Source organism: Gopherus evgoodei, chromosome 3 (assembly GCF_007399415.2).
Source record: "Gopherus evgoodei ecotype Sinaloan lineage chromosome 3, rGopEvg1_v1.p, whole genome shotgun sequence".
Taxonomy (NCBI): domain Eukaryota; kingdom Metazoa; phylum Chordata; order Testudines; family Testudinidae; genus Gopherus; species Gopherus evgoodei.
In genome coordinates this window covers 54,005,830-54,027,980 of record NC_044324.1, presented here as the reverse complement: position 1 = coordinate 54,027,980, position 22,151 = coordinate 54,005,830, and the positions used below count along the sequence as shown (strand labels likewise).

At 45.8% G+C, this 22,151-nt stretch overlaps 1 protein-coding gene across 3 annotated transcripts in view; it reads right to left on the bottom strand.

The window, feature by feature from the left end:
* Positions 1-20,847, bottom strand: part of MCPH1 (microcephalin 1) — a 203,078-nt gene extending 182,231 nt beyond the window's left edge. For 2 of the 3 annotated variants that reach the window (XM_030555568.1, XM_030555570.1), the window contains exons 1-2: positions 13,079-13,198; positions 1,821-1,939 (exon numbers count right to left, since the gene is read on the bottom strand). In XM_030555568.1, the coding sequence (XP_030411428.1) occupies positions 1,821-1,939; positions 13,079-13,198 (239 nt within the window). Of the gene's footprint in view, positions 1-1,820; positions 1,940-13,078; positions 13,199-18,004 lie in introns of those variants that run through there. The other variant, XM_030555569.1, reaches the window with a different exon arrangement.
* Between the last annotated feature and the right edge of the window lie 1,304 nt (positions 20,848-22,151).

Here is a 22,151-nt window from a genome sequence, read left to right as displayed (position 1 = left end):
GACTAAATCTTGTGGGGGGAGAGGGAAGCAGCCTGGGGGGGGTGCCTCGAGGCAGGGGGAGGGGCAGGTGGTGGCATGCAACCCGGGACCCCCGCTGGTGGGGGGGGAGTGCGTGGCCCTGGCCCCCTGATGATACTGGGGGAGAGGGGTTGGCAGGCTTCCTACTGGCTCTGCACCTCGCCAGAGTGGCAACATCCCCCTCCCTCAGCTCCTAAGCGGAGACGTGGCCAGGTAGCTCTGCATGCTGCCTCCGCCCTGAGCGCTGCCTCTGTAGCTCCCATTGGCCTTGAACTGCACCAATAGGAGCTGGCAGAGGCAGCGTGCAGAGTCACCTGGCTGCATCTCCACCTAGAAATGTTGCCACTTCTGGGGAGCCCCCCTGAGGTAAGCATGGCCCAGAGCCCTCACTCACTCACTCCCACTCCCCAATGCCCAGCCCTGAGCCCTCTCTCACACCCGAACTCCTGCTGGTGCTGCAGGGGGACAAAGGGATTGGGGTGGCCCGAGACTGCCCCAGCAGTAGTCAGTGCAGCTGGCCTGGGGGCTGCCCAAGGAGCTCAGGCAGCCCCTGGGCTAGCTGCAATGGCCACTGCAAAAGTCATGGAGGTCCTGGAAAGTCACAGAATTCGTGATTTCTGTGACAAACTCGTAGCCTAGGTAATATATACATAAAAAATCCAGAACAAAACACTCCATTGTACAATTTCCTCCCCCTAAGGAGGTGAAAGAATAAACATGTGACAGATGTTTATCATATTGCTTAATGCACTACTGGAAGATGCTCAGATACTACAGTGATGAGTGTAGTCTAAGAACCTATATAAAACAGAACTTATGCTCTTAACATTGGAACCTCCATGGTTGCTTTGGTCCCACTTCATTCTCTGGATTATTCAAAGAGAGCAAAAGGTGAAAACATAAATGTAGAAGATCCTCTGACTACGTCTAAGACACTGCATCCACAGCAACAGCCCCTAGACCACATTTTTTTGAGAAAATACTTTAATTCTGTGTTTAGAAAGTAACCACATCCACCAGAAGGATTTTGACAAAAACTCAAGATGCTGTGGCTAACTGGAAGGGCAAAGCTCTGTATTTAAGTGCTGGCACTCATAAGCAAAAGTGAAAGAATTTTCTTTTGTGCTGGTCAAAATTGTCTATGACACTCAGAGGCTCGTGGATGACAGAAAACTTCCCTATGATATGGTCGTCTGGGCCAACTTCAAATCTGAACTTTTTCAAATGGCTGCTGAGAAGAATTTTCAAACGCAAGAGCAATCTACCCCTGCCAGATCTCATAGGAACCAGATTAAATATGGCCCTCATTCTCTCTCCTGTGCGGGCACATTCTATATGGAGCTGATTTGTAGAAGCAGAGCAATTTACTTGGATTGTTAGAGGGGGCAGAGGTAGTATACTAGAAGCTGTTTCCTAGGAAAAAGAGATCATGCAGAATAAATGCACAGTAGAATGTCTACTGTTGCCCATCTGTCCAAAGTAGTTTTGGCACAGGTCTCTGAGAAGGGAGAGTTGTACGAATACACCGTGAAATCAGGTTTACATTCACTTCACTTTTCAAAATAGAACCACGCTTCTTCTTCTTTAGGGAATCAACATGCTTTAAAATAGAAATACCAAATGTACATCTCTTCAGTATGACCTCTCAAAATGGCCAGTTAGCCATAGTTTTGAAGGTTATTTTAAATACACAAAAAACTTATATACTGTACTTTTTTTCAGTTCTTAAAAACATAGTACTTGTTTAGATTCCCCCTTCCCCTTTAAAAAAAGTCACATTTTTAACATACAGCACTACTCACTTTTCCACCCAGAGTACAGAAACTAGTTTTACTCCAGTCTTCTGTGCCTTTCTCCATGTAGCCAAATGTCCTTCTTTGAAGACTATATGAGTCACTTGCTTGTTAAAAGTTTTTGAAACCTGCAGGATTATATGAAGTATTAGATATTTCAGTTCACTGATCAGCAAACCTTTCATGAAGCTACATAAAATAGTCCACCAGGGACTTCATAAAAGTTACTGTAAAAAAATATTTTAAAGTATGTTTTGTCAAAGATTGTTCTGATCTTTCCTTTCTCAGCAAGAAACATCCAAAAACAAGCTAATTCAAACCAGTACATCACTAAAGAGCTTTTACCACCTCAAAGCAAGAATTCCAACATGTAAGGTAGGATAAAATGGACTCAGGATTTCAAACAGAGCTTTGTTCTAGGCCACCACTTTAGCTCCCTGCTGTATCTTTATTTTCAACCCTCTGAATGTCTTGGAAAGCCCTAAATATGACTTCATGCATCATCAGGTGTCATAGAAGGTAGACCCAAAAACTAGTCAGCATCATCCAAAATGATCATAAGTGCATCACCATATAATATTAAAGTATGCACAAGGTTGAAGAGTTCTAATGTTACCTCTCTCTAACTGATTTTCATCCATATATAATTTATTTGTACTTTTGAAATGGCCCTCACAGTGGGCTGGCCTACACTACAAAACTAATCACACTTGTGAAGAATCAAGTTAGTGACAAGAAAACAACTATATGGTCAGTGTGTATCAGGACAAGTCACTTTCAGCATCGTATTGACTAATCACAATTAAACCCTCAGGAACTCTATTACACGAACCACTAAAGCATGATAATAGTTTCACCCAACTAAACCTTTATAAACATATAAACATAGTAAAATTTTGTAGCGAATACAAGCCAATGTTTAGAATGCAATTCAAATTGTTTCACCACTAACCATCTTTCTAATGTTCCACCCTTCCCTCATCTAAGTTACCGTATATACTCGTTCATAAGCCGAATTCTTTAATAATAAAAGGGAAGCACCAGAGAAGGAGGTCACTTATGAACAGGTATAGAGAGGGAGAGGTGGGACACAACCCCTCCCCACAACAGAGGGAGCAAGGAGAGACAGCACAGCCAGCAGAGCCAGAAGAGAAGAGGCGGGACCAGAGTGTCTCCGCTTCCGGCCACACTGCTCTCCCCGCAGCCTCCGAAGCAGCTGCAGCTCTGGCCCCGCCCCACTGGAGCAGGTTGCAGCTGTGCCGCCCGGCCCGACCCGCCAGAGCAGCTCCAGCCAGGCCAGAGACATCCTCATAGAATCATAGAGGGACCTCAAGAAATCATCTAGTCCAACCCCTTGCTCAAAGCAGGACCAATCCCCAAATGGCCCCCTCAAGGATTGAATCACAATCCTGGGTTTAGCAGGCCAAATGCTCAAACCACTGAACTATCCTCCTCTGGACCTCCCCAGGTAAGGTGGGAAAGGATGGGATGAGGAGAGTGTGGGAGTCCCAGGCTATGGGTGGGGTCACAGGGGTTACTCACCTGACTCCCAGCTTCTCCCCCCCAAAAAAATTTCCCCACCAGTTGCTGCCCTGGCCCGTCAGGGTAAGCAACTGGTGCACCAGGACACTTTGTTTACTTAGATTTACCTCTGTGCCTGCGTATGCTCAAGGGAAACAAACTAAGCTTCCCACCAGCAGCTTATCCTGATGGCCTAGGAGCCAAAGTTTGCTGATCCCTGAATTATAGGGTCAGCTTATGAACAGGTTATTTCCATTTTTATTTATCCATCTTGGGGGGTGTGAGGAGGTCAGCTTATAAATGAACTGGCTAATGATCGAGTATAAACGGCACTTAAATTTTGCTTTTGACAGGCTTGTAAATATTATTTAAGCCAAAATAAAAATACCCACGTAGCCCTCAAAACACATGCATTACTCAAGAGACGGCATGATCTTTCCATCATCATCATCATCATCTCCTCACCTCATCCTCTGATCTTTTATTGTTCTTGTCAACTTCTCTGAGGCAGGTACTCTGTTTAAGGTTCCAACCATGTGTATAGCACCACAATTAATCACTAATAGAGGATGCTGGAAGATTACTAGCACCTTGAAATCTTTTGGTGGGGTTCAAATTAATGCCAGTCTATCAGAAGACAGCTCATACTGGGAAAGCTGTATTGACCTATGCACAAATTATAGTGTTGGACTTGAAAATGAAAGAGCTTTTTGGGACATGTACAGATTGAGCATCTGTCAACCAACTTCACCATGCACCAGGGCCACTCATCTCAAAACACAATTAAAGACTTTGCTAAAAGTTTAGAATGTGTTTTGCAAATGATGAAGAAAGTAGGTGTTTAAAAATGTTTTTTATATAAAAGTTATCTCCCCAAATGACTAAGAAATCTGATGTGCAAATTTACTGCTGGTTGCCAGAGTGAGTGATATCAAAAGTATCATTAACAGATGGATCAAAAAGAGTTCAGAAGAATTTCAAACTGTATTTTGCTACTTGTGCTGTCATCCACTGTCAGAGAACCGTGAAAATCAGCAGCTCAGAATTCTCAAGACCTCAGTGTAATTATAGCCTGAACTGTCTACATGAAATAACACCTTCTTATTCAACAGATCTACTCCGTGTTCATTGTGAGTCACCTTTGCTTTTGCAACAAATTATTATATTACCATAGACCAAGGAGCACTAGTCCTGGCCCACATCCCCATTGTGCTAGGCACTGTACAAACAGAACAAAGATGGTCCCTGCTCCCAAAAGCTTACAATCTAAGTGTAAGACTAGAGACAACTGATGGATACAGACATACAGATTGTTTCTTTGTACTCCCCACAATGAGACAATATTGATCTGCATGATAGGAAGTGGTCTGAGCACATCAATGGTCTAATCATTGTCAAGTTTTTCACTGGCATCATGGCAAAGAAGAATTTGAAGGAGGTAACTTTGGGAGCTCCTCCCAACCATGAAGGACAGCATAGTAGAAAGCATGAAGGTGCTTGTTTGAAAATTTAACAAGTTAGCAAGAGAGAATGGCATCATGGGCCAATCAGAGGTAGTGACAACATCTTCACAGTAAAAGAAAGAAATAAGGTGGGCATAGATCAAGAAGGGCTTGGAAGTTAAAGCAAGTGTGCAACAGAGAAGGCAAGGAATGTGAAAAGAGGGGCATGACATGCTCAGACTGGTTGGTCTCGAGGGTGTCTTCAAAAAGGCAGACTAAAACTCATAGAAGTGGTAGGTAAGGTTTGGTGGAAAGAATATCTAAGGGAAAAAGGAGTTCAGGAGAGCTGGCTATCAAGTTGTGAAGGAAAGTTAGGAAGAACAACAAGGCCAATATGGTTTCATCAGGAACTCTTTAAAGATCTAAAAATCAAAAAGGAATCCTACAAAAAGTGAAAATATGGACAAATAGCTACAGACAAATAAAAAAGGATATATAAGCATGTCAGGACAAAATCAGAAGGGGCTTAAGACACAAAATGAGTTACTCCTAGCAGGGGATACAAAAGGAAATAAAAAGAGGTTTCATAAATACATCGGGAGCAACAAAAAGACAAAGGCAAGTGTAGGTCCACTACTTAGTAGAGAAGCAGAGCTAATAATGGAGGACATCAAGAAGACTGATGTGTTTAATCCTATTTTGCATCACAAAATTGGTGAATTGTGACCAGACACTTAACACAATTAATATTAACAAGGGGGAAGGAACACAAGTCAGAATAGGGAACAAACGGGACAAAGAATAGACAAGTTAGGCCTGACCTAACTTTTAAGTGCAGACCAACATAGCTATATTGACCATGATTGTGAAAAATCTAAACTCCTAACTGACACAGCTATGCCAGCCTACTCCCAGTTTAGATGCAGTCATGTGAACAAAAGAATGCTTCTGTCGATGCAACTACCATCATTGGGGAAGGTGATGTTCCTCTACTAATGGAAAAAAAATTCTCCCGTTGGTGTACACTGCATCCTTCTCAGCCTAAGCTCTGTGGCTGCTATGGCAGAAGAGAGACTCCCCTCCTTCCAGTCCCATATTGGGGGCTGCTGCGGTGGGGGAGAGAGGGAGATACACCTCCCCTTCCCAGCCCTGAGGCTGCTGCGGCAGCAGGGGGAGGGCACATCCATTGCATTAGAAAGGTAAGACTACTGATATTAAAACATGAGTTGTGTGCTTTTATTTGTAGAACAAAAAAAATGTTAATTATTGTGGATTTTTTATATAGTGTCTTTATCCTAAGTGCTTCACAGTAGTTTGCTAACAGTCCAAACAACATTTGGAAAGATCATTAAGTGGTCCGCTGAGACTCAGCAATTTTCAAGTGATCCACGAAAAAAAGTTTGAGAACCACTGACCTGGAGGGTAATCAAGGCTACAAGGAATAGCCAATATGGATTTGTCAAGAAGAGTATTGTCTACACTGGCAGACTTACAGCACCAGTCAGAGACTGCAGAAGAGAAACCGCTGTTGTGTGTTCACACTGTCAGCTGCCTGTGCAATAGTATATTCACACTTGCGGTGGTATTCGGAGCACTGCTCTCTGGGCAGCTATTCCACAGAGCAGCTCTTCCTCTTCTGACACTAAGAGTTGTGGTAAGGCAGAGGGGGGTCGCAGGGCATCCTGAGTCCTGTCCCAATGATCCGTGACGCATTGCTTCACATCCCAGCAATCTCTGTGCTTCCATCCACATTTGGCGCCATCTTTCAACGGTTTGCGTACTATGCATCTGCCTCTTCGGTCTGCAGGAATGGATCCACACTGTTGATCAATATGCTGCTCGCTCTCACTAACATGTCATGAGTGGCTGTGGAGTTATTTCTTAAACTACAAAGGCAAAAGGATTGTGACATTGATCTCGCCACGCATAGTAGTTACGACACAAGATTCCTTGTGCATTCACAGAGGTGCTAACCACAGTGGAACACCACTTTTGGGCTCAGGAAACAAGCAGAGTGGTGGGATCACATCATCATGCATGTCTGGGATGACGAGAAGTGGCTGCAGAACTTTCAGATGAGGAAAGCAACATTCATGGGACTGTTGATGAGCTCACTCCAGCCCTGCAGTGCAAGGACACAAGAATGAGAGCTGCTCTGCTGTTGGAGAAGTGCGTGGCATTTGCACTGTGGAAGCTGGATACTCCAGACTGCTACCGATTGGTCACTAACCAGTTTGGAGTGGGAAAAATCGACCGTTGCACTTGTTTTCATGGAAGTGTGCAGGGACATTAATCGCATCCTGCTCCAAAAGACCATCACTCTGGGCAACCTGCATGACATTGTGGATGGTTTTGCACAAATGGGCTTCCCTAACTGCAGAGAGGCGATAGATGACACGCATATTCCAATTCTGGCATCAGACCACCTAGCCACTGAGTACATTAATCGGAAGGTATTTCTCTATGGTTCTCCAGGTGCTTGTGGATCACGGTGGGCGTTTCATGGCCATTAACGCAAGCTGGTCCAGAAAGGTGCATGACACATGCATCTTTTGGAATACTGGCCTGTTCAGGAAGCTGCAAGCAGGGACTTTCTTCCCTGACAGAGATCATCATAGGGGAAGTCGAAATGTCTATTGTGATCCTGGGAGACCACACCTACCCCTTAATACCATGCTTATGAAGCCATACATGGGGCACCTTGACAGCAGCAAGGAGCAGTTCAACAACAGGTTAAGCAAGTGCAGAATGACTGTTGAGTGTGCTTTTCATCATTTAAAGGCCCACTGGCACTGCCTAGATGGGAATTTGGATCTAATATGCCTATCCTTATAGCTGCATGCTGTACACTCCATAATATTTATGAAGGGAAGGGTGAAAGCTTCACTCAGGGCTGGACCGCTGAGGCTTAGCGCCTGGAGGCTGAGTTTGAACAGCCAGAGACCACAGCTATTAGAGGGGCGCAGCACAGGGCCATAAGGATCAGGGATGCCTTGACGCGCAATTTGAAGCTGAAAGCCACTAATATTTGTTACTATTCAGTGCTTGTAATGCTAGGAGCTGATTGTGATTGGTGCAGACAATGCAATATGAAGGTTTAAGATAACTGATGCTTTGCAGGGCTCTGTTTGCTTTCAATTAATAGAATAAAGATTGCTTTCAAACCAAGACAATTCTTTATTTAAAAAAAACCACCAGAGAGAGAAAAACAAAAAAACCCATCAGCACTAAGCGGGATGGGGCAAGGGAAGGTCAGAGGACAGTTAAAAATTTGTGTATGTCCAGGAATCATATCCAAACTTCTCCTTTGGAGTACCGTGCAGTAGGTACCGTACTTCAGCAAGGCTAAACTGCAGAGGGATGGGTGTTGAGTGCAGCGGTACTGGGAGTCCACAGTGTTGGACTGTGACAGAGGAGCAGTGGAATGTTGCAGGTACAGACGGGAGCCAGGAGGTTGATAAAAAAGTGTGTTGGTGGGGTTTGAGGGGCACAAGGAAAGAGTTTTGTGACAGTGGCTGCAGGGGAGGGTGAGCGTACAGTATATCACCTGTAGCAAAAAGAAAAAAAGTCTTCATCATCCAGAAACAACCAGAGATAAGTTTGTGATAAGAACCAGCAGATTACAAAAAGAGGTAATTGATGACAAAATTGCCCGGTTTGTTTATGCAACAAATTCTCCTTTCCGTATGACTGAGAACCCACACTTCATTAACATGGTTCAGTCATTAAGACCAGGATACAGTCCATCCAACAGAGCAGATGTCACAGGCAAATTGCTGGATAAAGTGTATGAAAGAGAAATTGAGCAGTGTGCAAAAGGTCTAGAGCGTAAAACTGTTAACCCGAGTCTTGATGGGTGGAGCCAATGTCCACAATAATCCTGTTGTATGTGATAACAGAAGAAGGGAATGACTTCCTTACAGAAACAATTGATACATCAGGAAATGTGCATGCAGCAGAATACTTACAAGCAGCAGCAGTAAAAGCTATAACAAACTGTGAAAAAAAATTCAAATGTCTAGTACGCAGCTTGGTCACAGACAATGTTGCAAATGGATCCAAGATGAGAAGAAATTATTTAGAAGAGAGTCCCAAGCTAATAACATACAGCTGCAGTGCTCATTTGATGCACCCCTAGCCAAAGACTTCGTTGTGCCAGAAATAAAGGCTAGTGTTGTTAAAATTGCAAAATACTTCCATAACAACCACTTTGCACCAGCTGCTCTGAAAAACGTGGGAGGAACCAAGCTAACTCTCCCACAAGACGTGTGATGGAACTCAGTAGTGGACTGTTTTGAGCATTATATAGAACTGGCCTAATCTGATGAGTTTGTGAACAAAATTGTGAAAAAATAGCACTGTCACAGCCAAAGTTCTCAACATTGAGCTTAAGAGAAACGTTGAACACATGCTGAGTACCTGAAGCCTATTTCTGTAGCCTTGAACAAAATGAAGGGAAATAGCTGTTTTATAGCTCACGCTGGAAGGAACCAAGTGAGATCTTAAAAGGAGAAATATGCAACGACAGAGTTAAACTACAAGCATTAAAAAAAGAATGGGGTTAAGCACTATCTCCAGCTCATTTTCTTGCAAATATTCTCACCTCTAGATATTATTTCTCAATACTCGGTACCAAGGTCAAACCTTAACTGCTGAAGAAGAGGAGTTGGTTATGACATGGACATCCAGCAATCATCCCTCCATAATGCCAACTATAACAAACTTCAGAGATAAAAGTGAACCATTTAAGAAAAATATGTTTGCTGATGATGTTTTAAAAAAAGTCACACCATTGAACTGGTGAAAGTCACTTAAACACTTGGATTCAGAAGTGATAATCTCACTTTTAACAGCAGTTGCTTCTTCTGCCAGTGTAGAAAGAATATTTTCTTCCTTTGGACTAATTCATTCCAAATTGAGAAATCGTTTGGGACCTGAAAAAGCAGGAAAGCTTGTTTTCTTTTCCAGATTATGAACAAACAGGAAAACGAAGGTGAAGACGACTGACTGAGTTAGCTGCAGAAGCCAATATTTTAAGTTTCTCATGTTGACCTGGCTGAAATAGTCAATTTAATTTTGGGGTTTTTTTAATATTTCATTTAACTATTTTAATAAAAAACTAATTTTAACAAAAACAAACTGATTTTAAAAAAACTTGAATGTTTAACTAAATGCAAAAATTCATATGCTTGTTTTGTTAAAATATTATATATGTTTGCTGTTGAAGAAGAAAATCCAGAATACATAACTTTGTTTTTTCAGTTATATAAAACAATTTAAATGTCTGTCTGGTGATTTTCTCCTCTTAATACAGCATGGCAAGAAAATCCTCTAAATATTAATGATTAACCTGTTGAATTGGAGATAGTCCACCTCCCAATGACTTCATAAATATCTGCTTCAGTTACCTTTGGTAAATGAAATAAGCAATCATTCATTTTCTGATATAGCTGTAAAACTAATCTGAAAAGTTTTCAAAATCACTTTTAAAATGTATAGCGTATACCTTCTAAAAACGAAGCCTCCATCTATCTCAGAGTTGTGAAGAATATGTATTAAGGTTACAACAACCAACAAGAATGCACTTTCATGTAGAAATCCATGATTAAATTGAGTCTTCCTGACTAATGATTTAAATCAAACCCAACCTGCCTGGGATGCCAGAATCCAGCATGATGCCACTGTGCCTTCTTTACTCTAATCCCAAGAGCTGTCCTGACCAGACCAGGCCAGAGAGAGGGACCCAGGTGACACCTCCTCCAGCCCTAACTAAATCCCAAACAACTGGAACGTGAGACTGGCTCCTCCCAACACCCAAAGTGTCCTTTTCCTTCCCTACTTTATTTCTTCTGTTTCCTATCTCTATCCGTTTTCCCTTCTGCTTACTAAGAGAGTCCGATTTAGCTGGCCAAGACTGTATATTTTCTAAGTACTGCTGCAATCCTGTGGCCAGAAAGAAAGTTAAATGCAGTGCCCTAAATAGCTCAATTCTGATAAAAGTTTGACAGGTCTCTGAGTGGCTAATAAGATTACCGTGGTGCCTGTGTTTTTCCAGCAGCGAGATTGCAAGTGAAAGTCAACATCAGAGACAGAAGCTGCATTTGCTATTTTTGCTGTTCTTTCCTCTGCCCTCATTTGTCATTTTGCCATCTAAAAACCAGAATCAAGCTGCAACAACAACTTCATGGCACCTCAACCAATTTTTGCTCCTTTGCACAGAAAGGACAGTTATAATCTTTGACGCCACCTAAAAGGCTGTCAAACAAGTTTTTCCCTTATAAAAATTCTCTATAGCTAAAGGAAAGGGAACATTGGATATGGTTAAAATGAAAGCCTTAACACTTTATATTTCAAATTCTTGAACTGATTGTCCTTTTTTTATTTTTATTTTTTATTTTACTAAAGTTAAACAAATGTGTTTCCCATGGTCCTAAGCAGGCTGAAGTCTCTGTATATTAAACCCTGAACTTTAAAAAAAACAACTGTTCATTGTTGGACAGATTCAGGGTCATGTTAACTTCCTTGGACTCATTTATCCCATTTAAATTAATATAACAGGAGGTTATCCTAGGTCCTGTACTATTTTCTTTAATGACCTGGGATAACAGCATGGAGTGTGCACTTATAAAATGTACAGATGACACCAAGCTGGGAGGACAGAATTAGAATCCAAACCAATCTTGACAAACTGGAAAACTGTCTGAATCAACAAAATGAAATTAAATAAAGACAAGTGCAAAGTATGCAGTGTTATAGCCATGTCAGTCCCATCATATTAGAAAGACAAAGTGGATGAGATAATGTCTTTTACTGGACAAACTTTTGTTGGTGAAAGAGACGAGCTTACACAAAACTCTTCTTCAGGTCTGGGAAAATTAGGCCTGGTCTACTTTACAGTTAGGTCACTCTAACTCTGTAAGCGGCCACACTATAATGTTGCTACCACCCATGTAAGTAGCCTGCTACACTGACCTTATAACTTTACTTCTGCAAGAGGCATAGAGTGTAGGTCAACACAGTTAGGTCAACAAAGAGTCAGTGTAGACACTGCATTGACTGTTCTGGCTGTCAGCCCTAGTGCTCCACGATGCCCCACATGGTCAGTTAAATTGGTGGAAGGGCTCCCAGTGAGGATAAGCACCACCAACAGAAGTAGTGCAGACATGAAAAAACAATTTAATTACTGCGGTGGCTGTACATCAACATAACTTAAGTCGACTTAATTTTGTAGTGTAGACTTGTCCTTAGAGTGTCACAGCTCAATAGACATCGTGACAGATTGCTATTGTGCCTTTAATGTTGTCTCTGAGAAACTGCCAGCTCTCCTGAACTCCTTTTAGTAGGACAACTGAAACAGAGAAGTCATAGGTAAAATTCCATCAGCTTAGAGTCAAGCTGGGATCTTTCTTTCTTTCACATCATCACCAGCTAACAGAGATTCCACAGCCCGTGCAGTCAATGACATGTGCCAACCCCTTTCATAGACTTGCACAGGTGTCTAATTGTAATTTAGTAAACAATTTTTCTGATTCACATGAAAGATAGTGCCAAGCACACACTCTTAGATGCGAAGCCCATGCATCTGGGCTTTGCTGGGCTAACATGAGTAAACAGTAGGTTTCCCTTTCTACTCCAGGCCTGTCTCCTTCCGTTCAAACTAAAAATCTCAGCCTGTCCCTCTGACATATCCTCATGGATGTCTAGCCTCCGGTTCAAGCTCAGCATGGCTAAAAAATGAGGAGGAAACCTGGAGTTAAACATTTTTACACCTGAAAACCAAACACATTAGAGATATTCACCACTGAAACACACACACAGAATTCCCCAATACTATTTTTACAGTCACTTTTCAGAGCAAAGCCACATTAGTAGGGATGTTGGCAGGAGAGTGGGTTGACAAGGTTAAAGGTAAGATTGTGGTGCCTGGTCTGGGATTTATGATAGTTGTAGCAATGATAAAGTGGGTGAGAGTCTATGGAAGAGTACTGGATATGTCCTGGTAAGCAGCTTAGCTTTTCTTTTCCTTGATTTTGTGGGTTTGTGTCAAGTAGGTTATGTTTAGCAAGCCTAACTGCTTCACAATATGTTTTTGGTATACTACTATATAATAGAGTTAAACACATTTCCCATCTGCCATACACATTCATGAATTTGAGTGATGGTAGCAGTATTGACTCTTAAAACATCCCTCCTAGATTAACCCATACATATAAATAGACATACATGACAAATAGAATATGCAAGCAACAGTCTGAGAGGGAACTTTGCCCTCCTGATTCATTTACAAGAAAGTTATTTCCTTACTTTTGCTCCCATATCCAGAAGTTGTTGTGCAAATGTTTTTGAATAGTTCTCTGTTCTGTTGGATGACCAAACTTCTACATATGCTGAAACACCTGGGGAACAAAAGCTGTGTATTAGCATGTGCTTTTGTCTATTTATATTGAAAAAAACGTACTCAAGTCTCTTTTAAGACCAGATTCTGCCACCCTTACTCATAGTGAGTAGTAACTTACTCTGTAAGAAGTATCACTGTGTGTAAGCTTATCACCAGCAATTACATGTGTTTAATAAACTTAACACCATGCATCAGCAACAGAAGGATTTTAAGACTGGTTTAGAAGGGCTGCTAGAATTTTAGTAAAACTGAAACTGACAAGTTTGGCGAATATATTGCCATGGTTGGCCAGTTCAGCCTGGTGAGAACATGAAAGTACAGCTAAATCTGGCCTTCCAGAGACCCAGATGCTTTTGTCTGACTTGTCCCTCGGATGTGCCAAAAAGCCAATCACAAGGTTCAAATGGATATTAAATATGGGGCTTAAAACAGGACGGTCTCCAGCATTTATTTCCTGATCAACCTCTCTTTTTTTAAAATTTACGTTCTTAGGTATTTATACGGTCCCCCAGTAACATGGCATCTGAGCATCTCAGTGTCTTTTTTTTTTAAATGTATTTATCCCTCACAGCATCCCTATAAGATAGGAAAATACTATTACATCAATTTAAGGAGTGGTAGATAAGCTGGAGGGTAGGGATAGGATACAGAGGGACCTAGACAAATTAGAGGATTGGGCAAAAAGCAATCTGATGAAGTTCAACGAAGACAAGTGCAAAGTCCTGCACTTAGGACAGAAGAATCCCATAAACTTCTACAGACTAGGGACCAAGTGGCTAGCCAGCAGTTCTGCAGAAAAGGACCTAGGGGTTACAGTGAATGAAAAGCTGGATATGAGTCAACAGTGTGCTCTTGTTGCCAAGAAGGCTAACAGTATTATAGGCTATATAAGTAGGAGCATTGCCAGCAGATGGAGGGACATGACCATTCCCCTCTTTTGGCATTGGTGAGGATTCATTTGGAGTACTGTGCCCAGTTTTGGGCCCCACACTACAAAAAGGATGCGGAAAAATTGAAAAGAGTTCAGCAGAGGGCAACAAACATGATTAGGAGGCTGGAGCACATGACTTATGAGGAGAGGCTGAGGGAACTGGGATTATTTAGTTGGCAGAAAACAATGAGGGAGGATTTGATAGCTGCATTCAGCTACCTGAAAGGGGGTTCCAAAGAGGATGGTGCTAGACCGGAGGTGGGCAAACAATGGGCCGCGGAACCCTCCTGCCCAGCCCCTGAGCTCCTGGCCCGGGAGGGTAGCCTCCGGCCCCTCCCCCACTGCATCAGCTCATTGTGCCACCAGTGCAACGCTCTAGGCGGAGGGGCTGAGAGCTCCTGGGGCAGCGCACTCTGGGGGCAGTGCTGCTGCAGAGCCCGGCCTGACCCGGTGCTCTGTGCTGTGCAGTGACATGGCTGGCTCCAGCCAGTGGGCGTGGCTGTGGCGCCACCAGCCACCAGTGCTCCAGGCAGCATGGTAAGGGGGTGTGGTGGATAGAGAGCAGGGGAGCTCAGGGGTGGTGATCAGGGGGCGGGGCCATGGAAGGTGTTGGGCAGTCAGAGGGCTGGGAACAGGGGGGTTGAATGGGGTAGAGGTTGCAGGGGGGCAGTCAGGAAGTGGGGGGGTGTATAGGGGGGCAGTCGGGGGCAGGGATTCCAGGGGCAGTCAGGGGACAGGGAGAAGGGATAGCTGAATGGGGTAGAGGTCCCAGGAGGGCAGTCAGGAATGAGAGGAGGGGTTGATGAGACAGCAGGGGGCAGTTGGGCGGGGATTCCAGGGGTGGTCAGGGGACAGGGGCGGGGAGCTGTCAGGGGGCAGAGGCTGGGCAACGCCTGGCTGTTTGGGGAGGCATAGCCTCCCCTAACCGGCCTTCCATTGGAAAGCCAATGCAGCCCTCATGCCAAAAAGTTTTCCTGCCCCTGTTTTCGATGGTAGCAGATGACAGAACAAGGAGTAATGGTCTCAAGTTGCAGTGGAGGAGGTTTAAGTTGGATATTAGGAAAAACTTTTTCACTAGGATGGTGAAGCACTGGAATGGGTTACCTAGGGAGATGGTGGAATCTTCTTCCTTAGAGGTTTTTAAGGTCAGGCTTGACAAAGCCCTGGCTGGGATGATTTAGTTGGGGACTGGTCCTCTTTGAGCAGTGGGTTGGACTAGATGAACTCCTGAGGTCCCTTCCAACCCTGATAGTCTATGATTCTATTATATGTGGCATCCACTATGAGCCAGATGCTATTAGGGTTGGAAATTCAGGCTAATTGGCCCCTAACTGGCAAGTGAACCTTCTATTTTAGGAAAGTGACAACAAATCCTCTATACTTTCATTCCTTATGCTTCCAGTGTACTTCAGCTTCTACTGTCATGGCACTCTCTAAGCCTGTCTATACAAGCAAACTTAGCACGTGTATTTAGAAGAGGTGCAGCTGCTAGTATTGACAGGGTTTGGGAATTTTTACTACTATTTCATGAAGACTTATTCAGTAGTTTTCATGATATAGTGGTATAGAATGTTCTAGTGTTTTTATACTAGTGCTTATTGTTTTACCACTGCTAAAACTGTAGCTGCACCATTGCAGGCAGCTGCTGAAATAGCGATTTTATTTTTGCTCATGTAAATAAGGCCTAAGGGACTCTTACATGAAATGAGGTGTTCACCACACTGTAGCAGTTTCCCTTCCCCTACTTACCCCAGGCTAGAAGTGCCTTCCAGTCACCACAAACACAGCTCAGAGAGCAGCTGCAGGAGTAATAACTCCCACCCTGACCCTACATTCGAAAAGGTATCAATTTTCCAGCAACAGCACAGTTGCACCAGTATTTGCAATGGTGTGTTAATGCAGCACAACTCAGAGATTTTCTCCACATCATGAAAATTGTACAGCAGGTTTTAGGGTGACCAGATGTCCGGTTTATGACCGGAACACCAGGTCGAAAAGGGACCCTGGTGGCTTCGGTCAGCACCGCCAAACTGGCTGTTAGAAGTCCAGTTGGCAGAGCTAAGGTAGGCTAGTCTCTACCTGTCCTGGCTCCGTGTTGCACCCCAGAAGCGGCCAGCAGGTCTGGCTCCTAGACCGGGGGGTGGGGGGGCATGAGATTCCACACGCTGCTCCCGCCCCAAGCATTGGCTCAACAGTCCCATTGGTAGGAACCATGGCCAATGGGAACCACAGAGGCAGCATCTGTAGGTGAGAGCAGCGTGCAGAGCCGCCTGATGCGCCACTGCCTAGAGCCAGACCTGCTAGTTGCTTCCAGGGCGCAACCCCCTTCCCCAGCCCAGTGAAAGTGAGTGATGGTGGGGGAGAGGGAATGGAGTGAGCAGGGGGCATGGCCTTGGGGAAAGGGCAGGGCTAGGTTGTTCAGTTTTGTGTGATTAGAAAACTGGCAACCCTAACAGATTTTCATAATCTGATAGTAAAAACACCCCCATCAGATCTACACTACTGCTTAAGACACTCATCACAGCTACATTGCTGATAAGAGAATGGTTACCACATTTTCAAATGTAAACAAGGCCCAACTGTCCTGTTGGCCAGGACAACAGGGTTTTAATATAAGTTTGCCAGGAAACTGTGAAAGTGACAGGAAACTGGTGGGACAAAAGAAACAGTTCAAATGAGTGCCACAGAGGATGCGTCTTCACTAGGAGAAAAGGTGTGTTCTTAAGTTACCTAACTCCAAGTAAAGTCCTAGCAAAGACAAGGTAGATGAGGTAATATCTTTTAATGGACCAACTTCTGTTGATGACAGAGACAAAAAAACCCTGAAAATATGGACAGAAAATGGGGAATGTAAAGGGAACCAATAATATCCCCACCCCCAGGGGAGCTACCCTCCTCTGCTCTAAGAGCTGCCAACTCCTTCCCACGCACCCCCCTGTCCAGTTGTCCTCCTCGAGCTGCTAACACCCCCCTACACCCCCCTCCAGCTACCCTCCTGGAGCTGCTAACACCCCCCTACACCCCCCTCCAGCTAACCTCCTCGAGCTGCTAACCCCCCTACCCCCCTCCAGCTAACCTCCTCGAGCTGCTAACCCCCCTACCCCCCTCCAGCTAACCTCCTCCTCTCCTGGAGCTGCTATCCCCCCCACCCCCCTCCAGCTACCCTCCTCCTCTCCTGGAGCTGCTACCCCCCCCCACCCCCCTCCAGCTACCCTCCTCCTCTCCTGGAGCTGCTAAACCCCTCCAGCTGCCCTCCTGCAGCTGCTACCCCCTCCCCTCCTGGAGCTGCTAACCCCCCCCCCTTACAGCTACCCCCTCCCCTCCTGGAGCTGCTAACCCCCCCCTTACAGCTACCCCCTCCCCTCCTGGAGCTGCTAACCCCCCCCACCCTCCTCCTCCCCCCTTGCAGCTGCTAACCCTACTCCCTACCCCTCCCTTCCCCTCCTGGAGCCGCTATTCCCCCCTCTCCCCTAACCTCCTGGAGCCGCTATTCCCCCCTCTCCCCTAACCTCCTGGAGCCGCTATTTCCCCCACCCCCCTCCAGCTACCCTCCTCCCCTCCTGGAGCTAACCCCCCCTCCTCCTGCAGCCGCTAAATTCCTCCCCACCCTCCTCCTCGAGCCGCTACCCCCCCCTCCTCCTGCAGCCGCTAAACTCCTCCCCACCCTCCTCCTCGAGCCGCTACCCCCCCCACCCTCCTCTCCTCCTGGAGCACCTAACCCCTACGCACCCACCCTCCTCCTCCTCCTGGAGCCGCTAACACCCCCCTCCTCCCCTCCCCGCGCTGCTAACCCCCCCCCATCCCAGCTACCCTCCTCGTGGAGCAGCAGCTGCTAGCCCCCCACCCGCCTCCGGAGCTGCCCCCACACGCTGGCGAACGGGCCCACAGGGCGGCTTGGTACCTTCCAGGATACGGTCCATGTTGCACGCTCGGGGCCGGCCGCGCTCAGTGCTACGCTACAACCGGATCAGCTCCGCGTCTCCCGCCGCAGTTCAAACCGCTTCCGGCCCGGCGGACAGCGCCTGCGCACTAGGCCCCCTCCCTAGGCAAAGAGAGACTCGCGTCTGGGGCTGTCCGAAAGGGCCGGGCCGGGGGGCGGCGAGAACAGAGTCAGAAGCAGGAGTTTTCCGGCTGCCCTGTGCTGGGGGGCGGAGTCCAGTGATGAGCTGCTGCTCAGTGCTGTGTTACGTCAGAGATGATGCAAAATCTTGAAAACCGCCCTTGCACAACCCATCTCCCAGGAGCTGCGCTCCGTGCAGCGTGCTGAGGAGACGCACACCCCGGAGCGCACAGCGTTACGGGGACACACTCGAGGGGACAGTAAGTCGGTACGGTGTGGTGCAAGAGCCGGTACACAGCCGACCATACCAGCAGGGGGGCAGTTACCCCAGGCCGGCAATTTAAAAGAGCCCTGGGCTCCGGGCACCAACTGGACCTCCAGGCCCTTTAAATCGCTGTCAGAGTCCTGTGGCCGGAGCCCCGGGGTGTCGGCGGCGATTGGGATCAGGCAGTGATTTAAAGGACGGGGGGCTCCCGGCCTCAGGCCCTTTAAATTGGCACCCAAGCCCTGGGGCTCCTGGCGACCGTTGCAACTACAGCTGCCATGGGGATCGGCAGTGATTTAAAGTGCCTGGGGCTCCCATCAGCCGCTACTGCAGCCAGAGCCCCGGGCCCTTTACACCTTGATTTAAAGGGCCCAGGGATTTAAGGGCCCCTCCTCTTCTGGTTGAGGCCCTGCGTCCTAGCACCACAGCACTGGGTACTGGTAAGTCCCTTCAGTTACTTTCACCTGATGGACACACACACACACGCAGACAGAGTGATTAATTGGCAGCCCTAAAAAATACAAAACAAAAAAACCAGAAAACCCTTCTGCACATACAGCATTAATTTAAAATGAAAAAAGCATTATTAGTAAATATAACAAATGCTTACTTTACCAAAAACTTTAGAAAATGTATTTACCCTGTCCAGTTTTCAGTCTCATGTGTAAAGGCTTCAGTGATGAGACAAGACTGGTTTCACAGAGGCTTTAAGGGTTAACCAACCATCAACAGCTCAAAATCTTAAATCTTGTCACTTGAGACTATCAGATGATTAAAGAAATCCTCTAAAATTACACATAAAAATCAAAATGCAGTATGTAAAATTTTCACAAGCACTGCACCCTAGCATTGCTAGCTTTACTTCATTTCTAGTACATGAATTGCACATTCAGCAACAACTCCTGTAGGGGCATGGGCAAAATTAATTCTGCTTTTCCTAACTTTCTGAATACTTCATTTTGTGTGTCTGTGGCAGGGATGGGGGAGGATGTGTTGAGGGTGCTGTATAACATTTATTGTTTTGTTTTTTAACGAAAATTTAAAAAAGAGAAATTCCAGCTGGATTTGGATCCAGGACTTTTAGATCGAAAGCATAGTCCTTTACTACTCAGCTAAAGAACTAACAAGTGGCAAAACTGGATAGCTATCTTCTATGTGAAAAGTTACTAGAAGAGGCTGTTAAATGTTTTTGCCAATGGGTTACACATTTTCTAGACAACAGTGAAGAGTTGAGGATCAAGATTATTGGATCCTATTCCTGGCTCTGGGAGGGTGTGACACTCCGTACCCGAAACCAACACCCTGGCACTCACATATTTACTATGGTGGTATGATTATGATATGTTTTGTACAAAGTATGCTTTGCAAAGTATCATTTTAAAAGTCTTAATCTATTGAACATTAATATCCTGTTAATTTGTATGTGCTATTATTGTATGTGAAGTTATGAAGTTTTGCTATGTGTATTGTTCTGGGATATGTTGTAAGGTTGGAAACACGTGTAACCCACACACCTTCTGGGTGTGGTGTTCTGTCCCATCTAATGGCACCCAGACCACTTAGAGAGAGAGATAAAATGAGTCTGCTTTATAGCCTTATCTAAGAGTCAGTTGGCTTTTAGCTCACGCAAGAGAGGCTCGTGCACTAAGATCTAGAGGTCCCAGGTTCAATCCCGCCTGACAACAACCGGGGTCTATCAGTATTACAAGTGGGAGCTCGTCCGGCATTTCAGCTAGGAAGTAAGTCTCTGAAGCTTGGGATGTGCTTTCTCAGCTAGGGGAAGTATGTAACCCACACACCTTCTGTCCCATCTAGTGGCACCAAGACCACTTAGAGATAAATTGAATCTGCTCTACAGCCTCAGCTAAGAGCCCATTGGCTTTTAACCTAGAGACTCATGCACTAGGTTCTAGAGTTCCCTGGTTCAATCCTGTCCACCAGTGACTGGGGTCTGTCAGCATTACACACACACAACCAGCCTTTCAGTTACAACAATGAAAAAGCCGGACAGTGTTGATGGCTCATTAAGGGTAACCCCACTACTAAGGACTATCTCAGGATCTGTGTACAATGAAGATTTCTCAGAGGGAGCATGCAAACAATGGACACTGTTTAACTCACGTCACAGCAAAAGATCTTTCCAGCAAGCTGGAGGAACCTAAAAAAGGAGAAAGTGACATCATCACTTGGCCTCATGCCCCCTACAACTCAACACCTGGAAGCACATCTGGAGAGCAAAGACTGAACTGGGGATGTGGTCCCAGGCTGAAGGGAATTTTCAGCCTATGTATGGAAGGTCTGTGACCTGTTTGTATTGTCTATTTTACTTTTACATGTAGTTTACTTTTATTTCTTAGTAATCAGTTTTGATCCTTATGCTTACTACTTATAAGCACTTAAAATCTATCTTTCTGTAGCTAATAAATGTGTTATATATTTTACCTAAAACAGTGTGTTGCTTAAAAGTGCAAGGGAAATTACCTCAGGAACGAAGGTTGGGGCATGTCCTATCCACATTGAAGGACGGGTGGATTGGGTAACGTACTTACACTGATCAGACTTCTGATCAGGGCAAGATGGTAGAGCTCTGGGGTCCTAGGCTGGGGAGCTGGGGGAATTGGCTGGAGTTTCTCTATTGTTAATTTATAAGGGCTAGGAGAAGCATTCATGTAACTCAGCTGGGTGTGTCCCTGCTTGTGGATGGCTGTGTAAGTGCAGGGTCTGGAGAGTATTCCACATTGTCACAACATCACAGTGTGAGAGAGAGCCCAGGGTGGTATGCCAGAGGGCTCAGCAGCACCCTAGTTTCCAGTTGCACCCCAGGGTGTGTCGTCTAGTGCAGTGGTTTTCCAGTTGATCCCCAGGGTGTGTTGTCTAGTGCAGTGGTTTTCAAAGTGCTGGTTACGACCCAGTACTGGGTCATGGAATGTAAGGCACTGGGTTGTGGCAGCTCTGGTCAGCAACGCCAATTAGGCCGTTAAAAGTCCCATTGGTCGTGCTGCCTGGCTAAGGCAGGCTAGTGCCTACCTGTTTCAACACCACACTGTGCCCCGGAAGCAGCCAGCAGCAGGTCCGGCTCCTAGGCGTGGTGGAGGGGGTCACAGGGCTCCATGCGCTGCCCCGCCACAAGCACTGGCTCTGCACTTCCATTGGCCAGTTCCTGGCCAATGGGAGCTGGGGTGGGAGGGCAGTGTGTATAGGCAAGAGCCATATGGAGCTACTTGCGCACCTCTGCCTAGAAGCTGGACCTGCTGCTGGCCGCTTCCGGGGCGCAGCATAGTCCACAGTGCCTAGACAGACAGGAATCTTGCCTTAGCACCCCTGCTGTGCCGCTGACTGGGAGCCGCCCAAGGTAAGTCTGCGGCCCAACCCTGTGCCCCAATATCCTGCCCCAGCCCTGAGCACGCTTCAAATCTGAAGTCCCTTCATGCACCCCAAACCCCTCATCTCTGGCCCCACTCCAGAGCCCTGACCCCATCCCACATCCCAACCCCCAGCCCAGAGCCCCCTCTCACACCCTGAACCCCTCATTCCCGGACCCACCTTGCAGCCCTCTCCCCTGCACCCCAACCCTCTGCCCCAGCCCTGAGCCCCTCAAATACCCCAAATCCCCAGCACCTTTGGGGCATGGGCATCAACAATTTTCTTCAATTGGATCACAAGAAAAAATGTTTGAAAACCACTGGTCTAGTGGGTAAAGCCATGATTACAAACAGCATAACC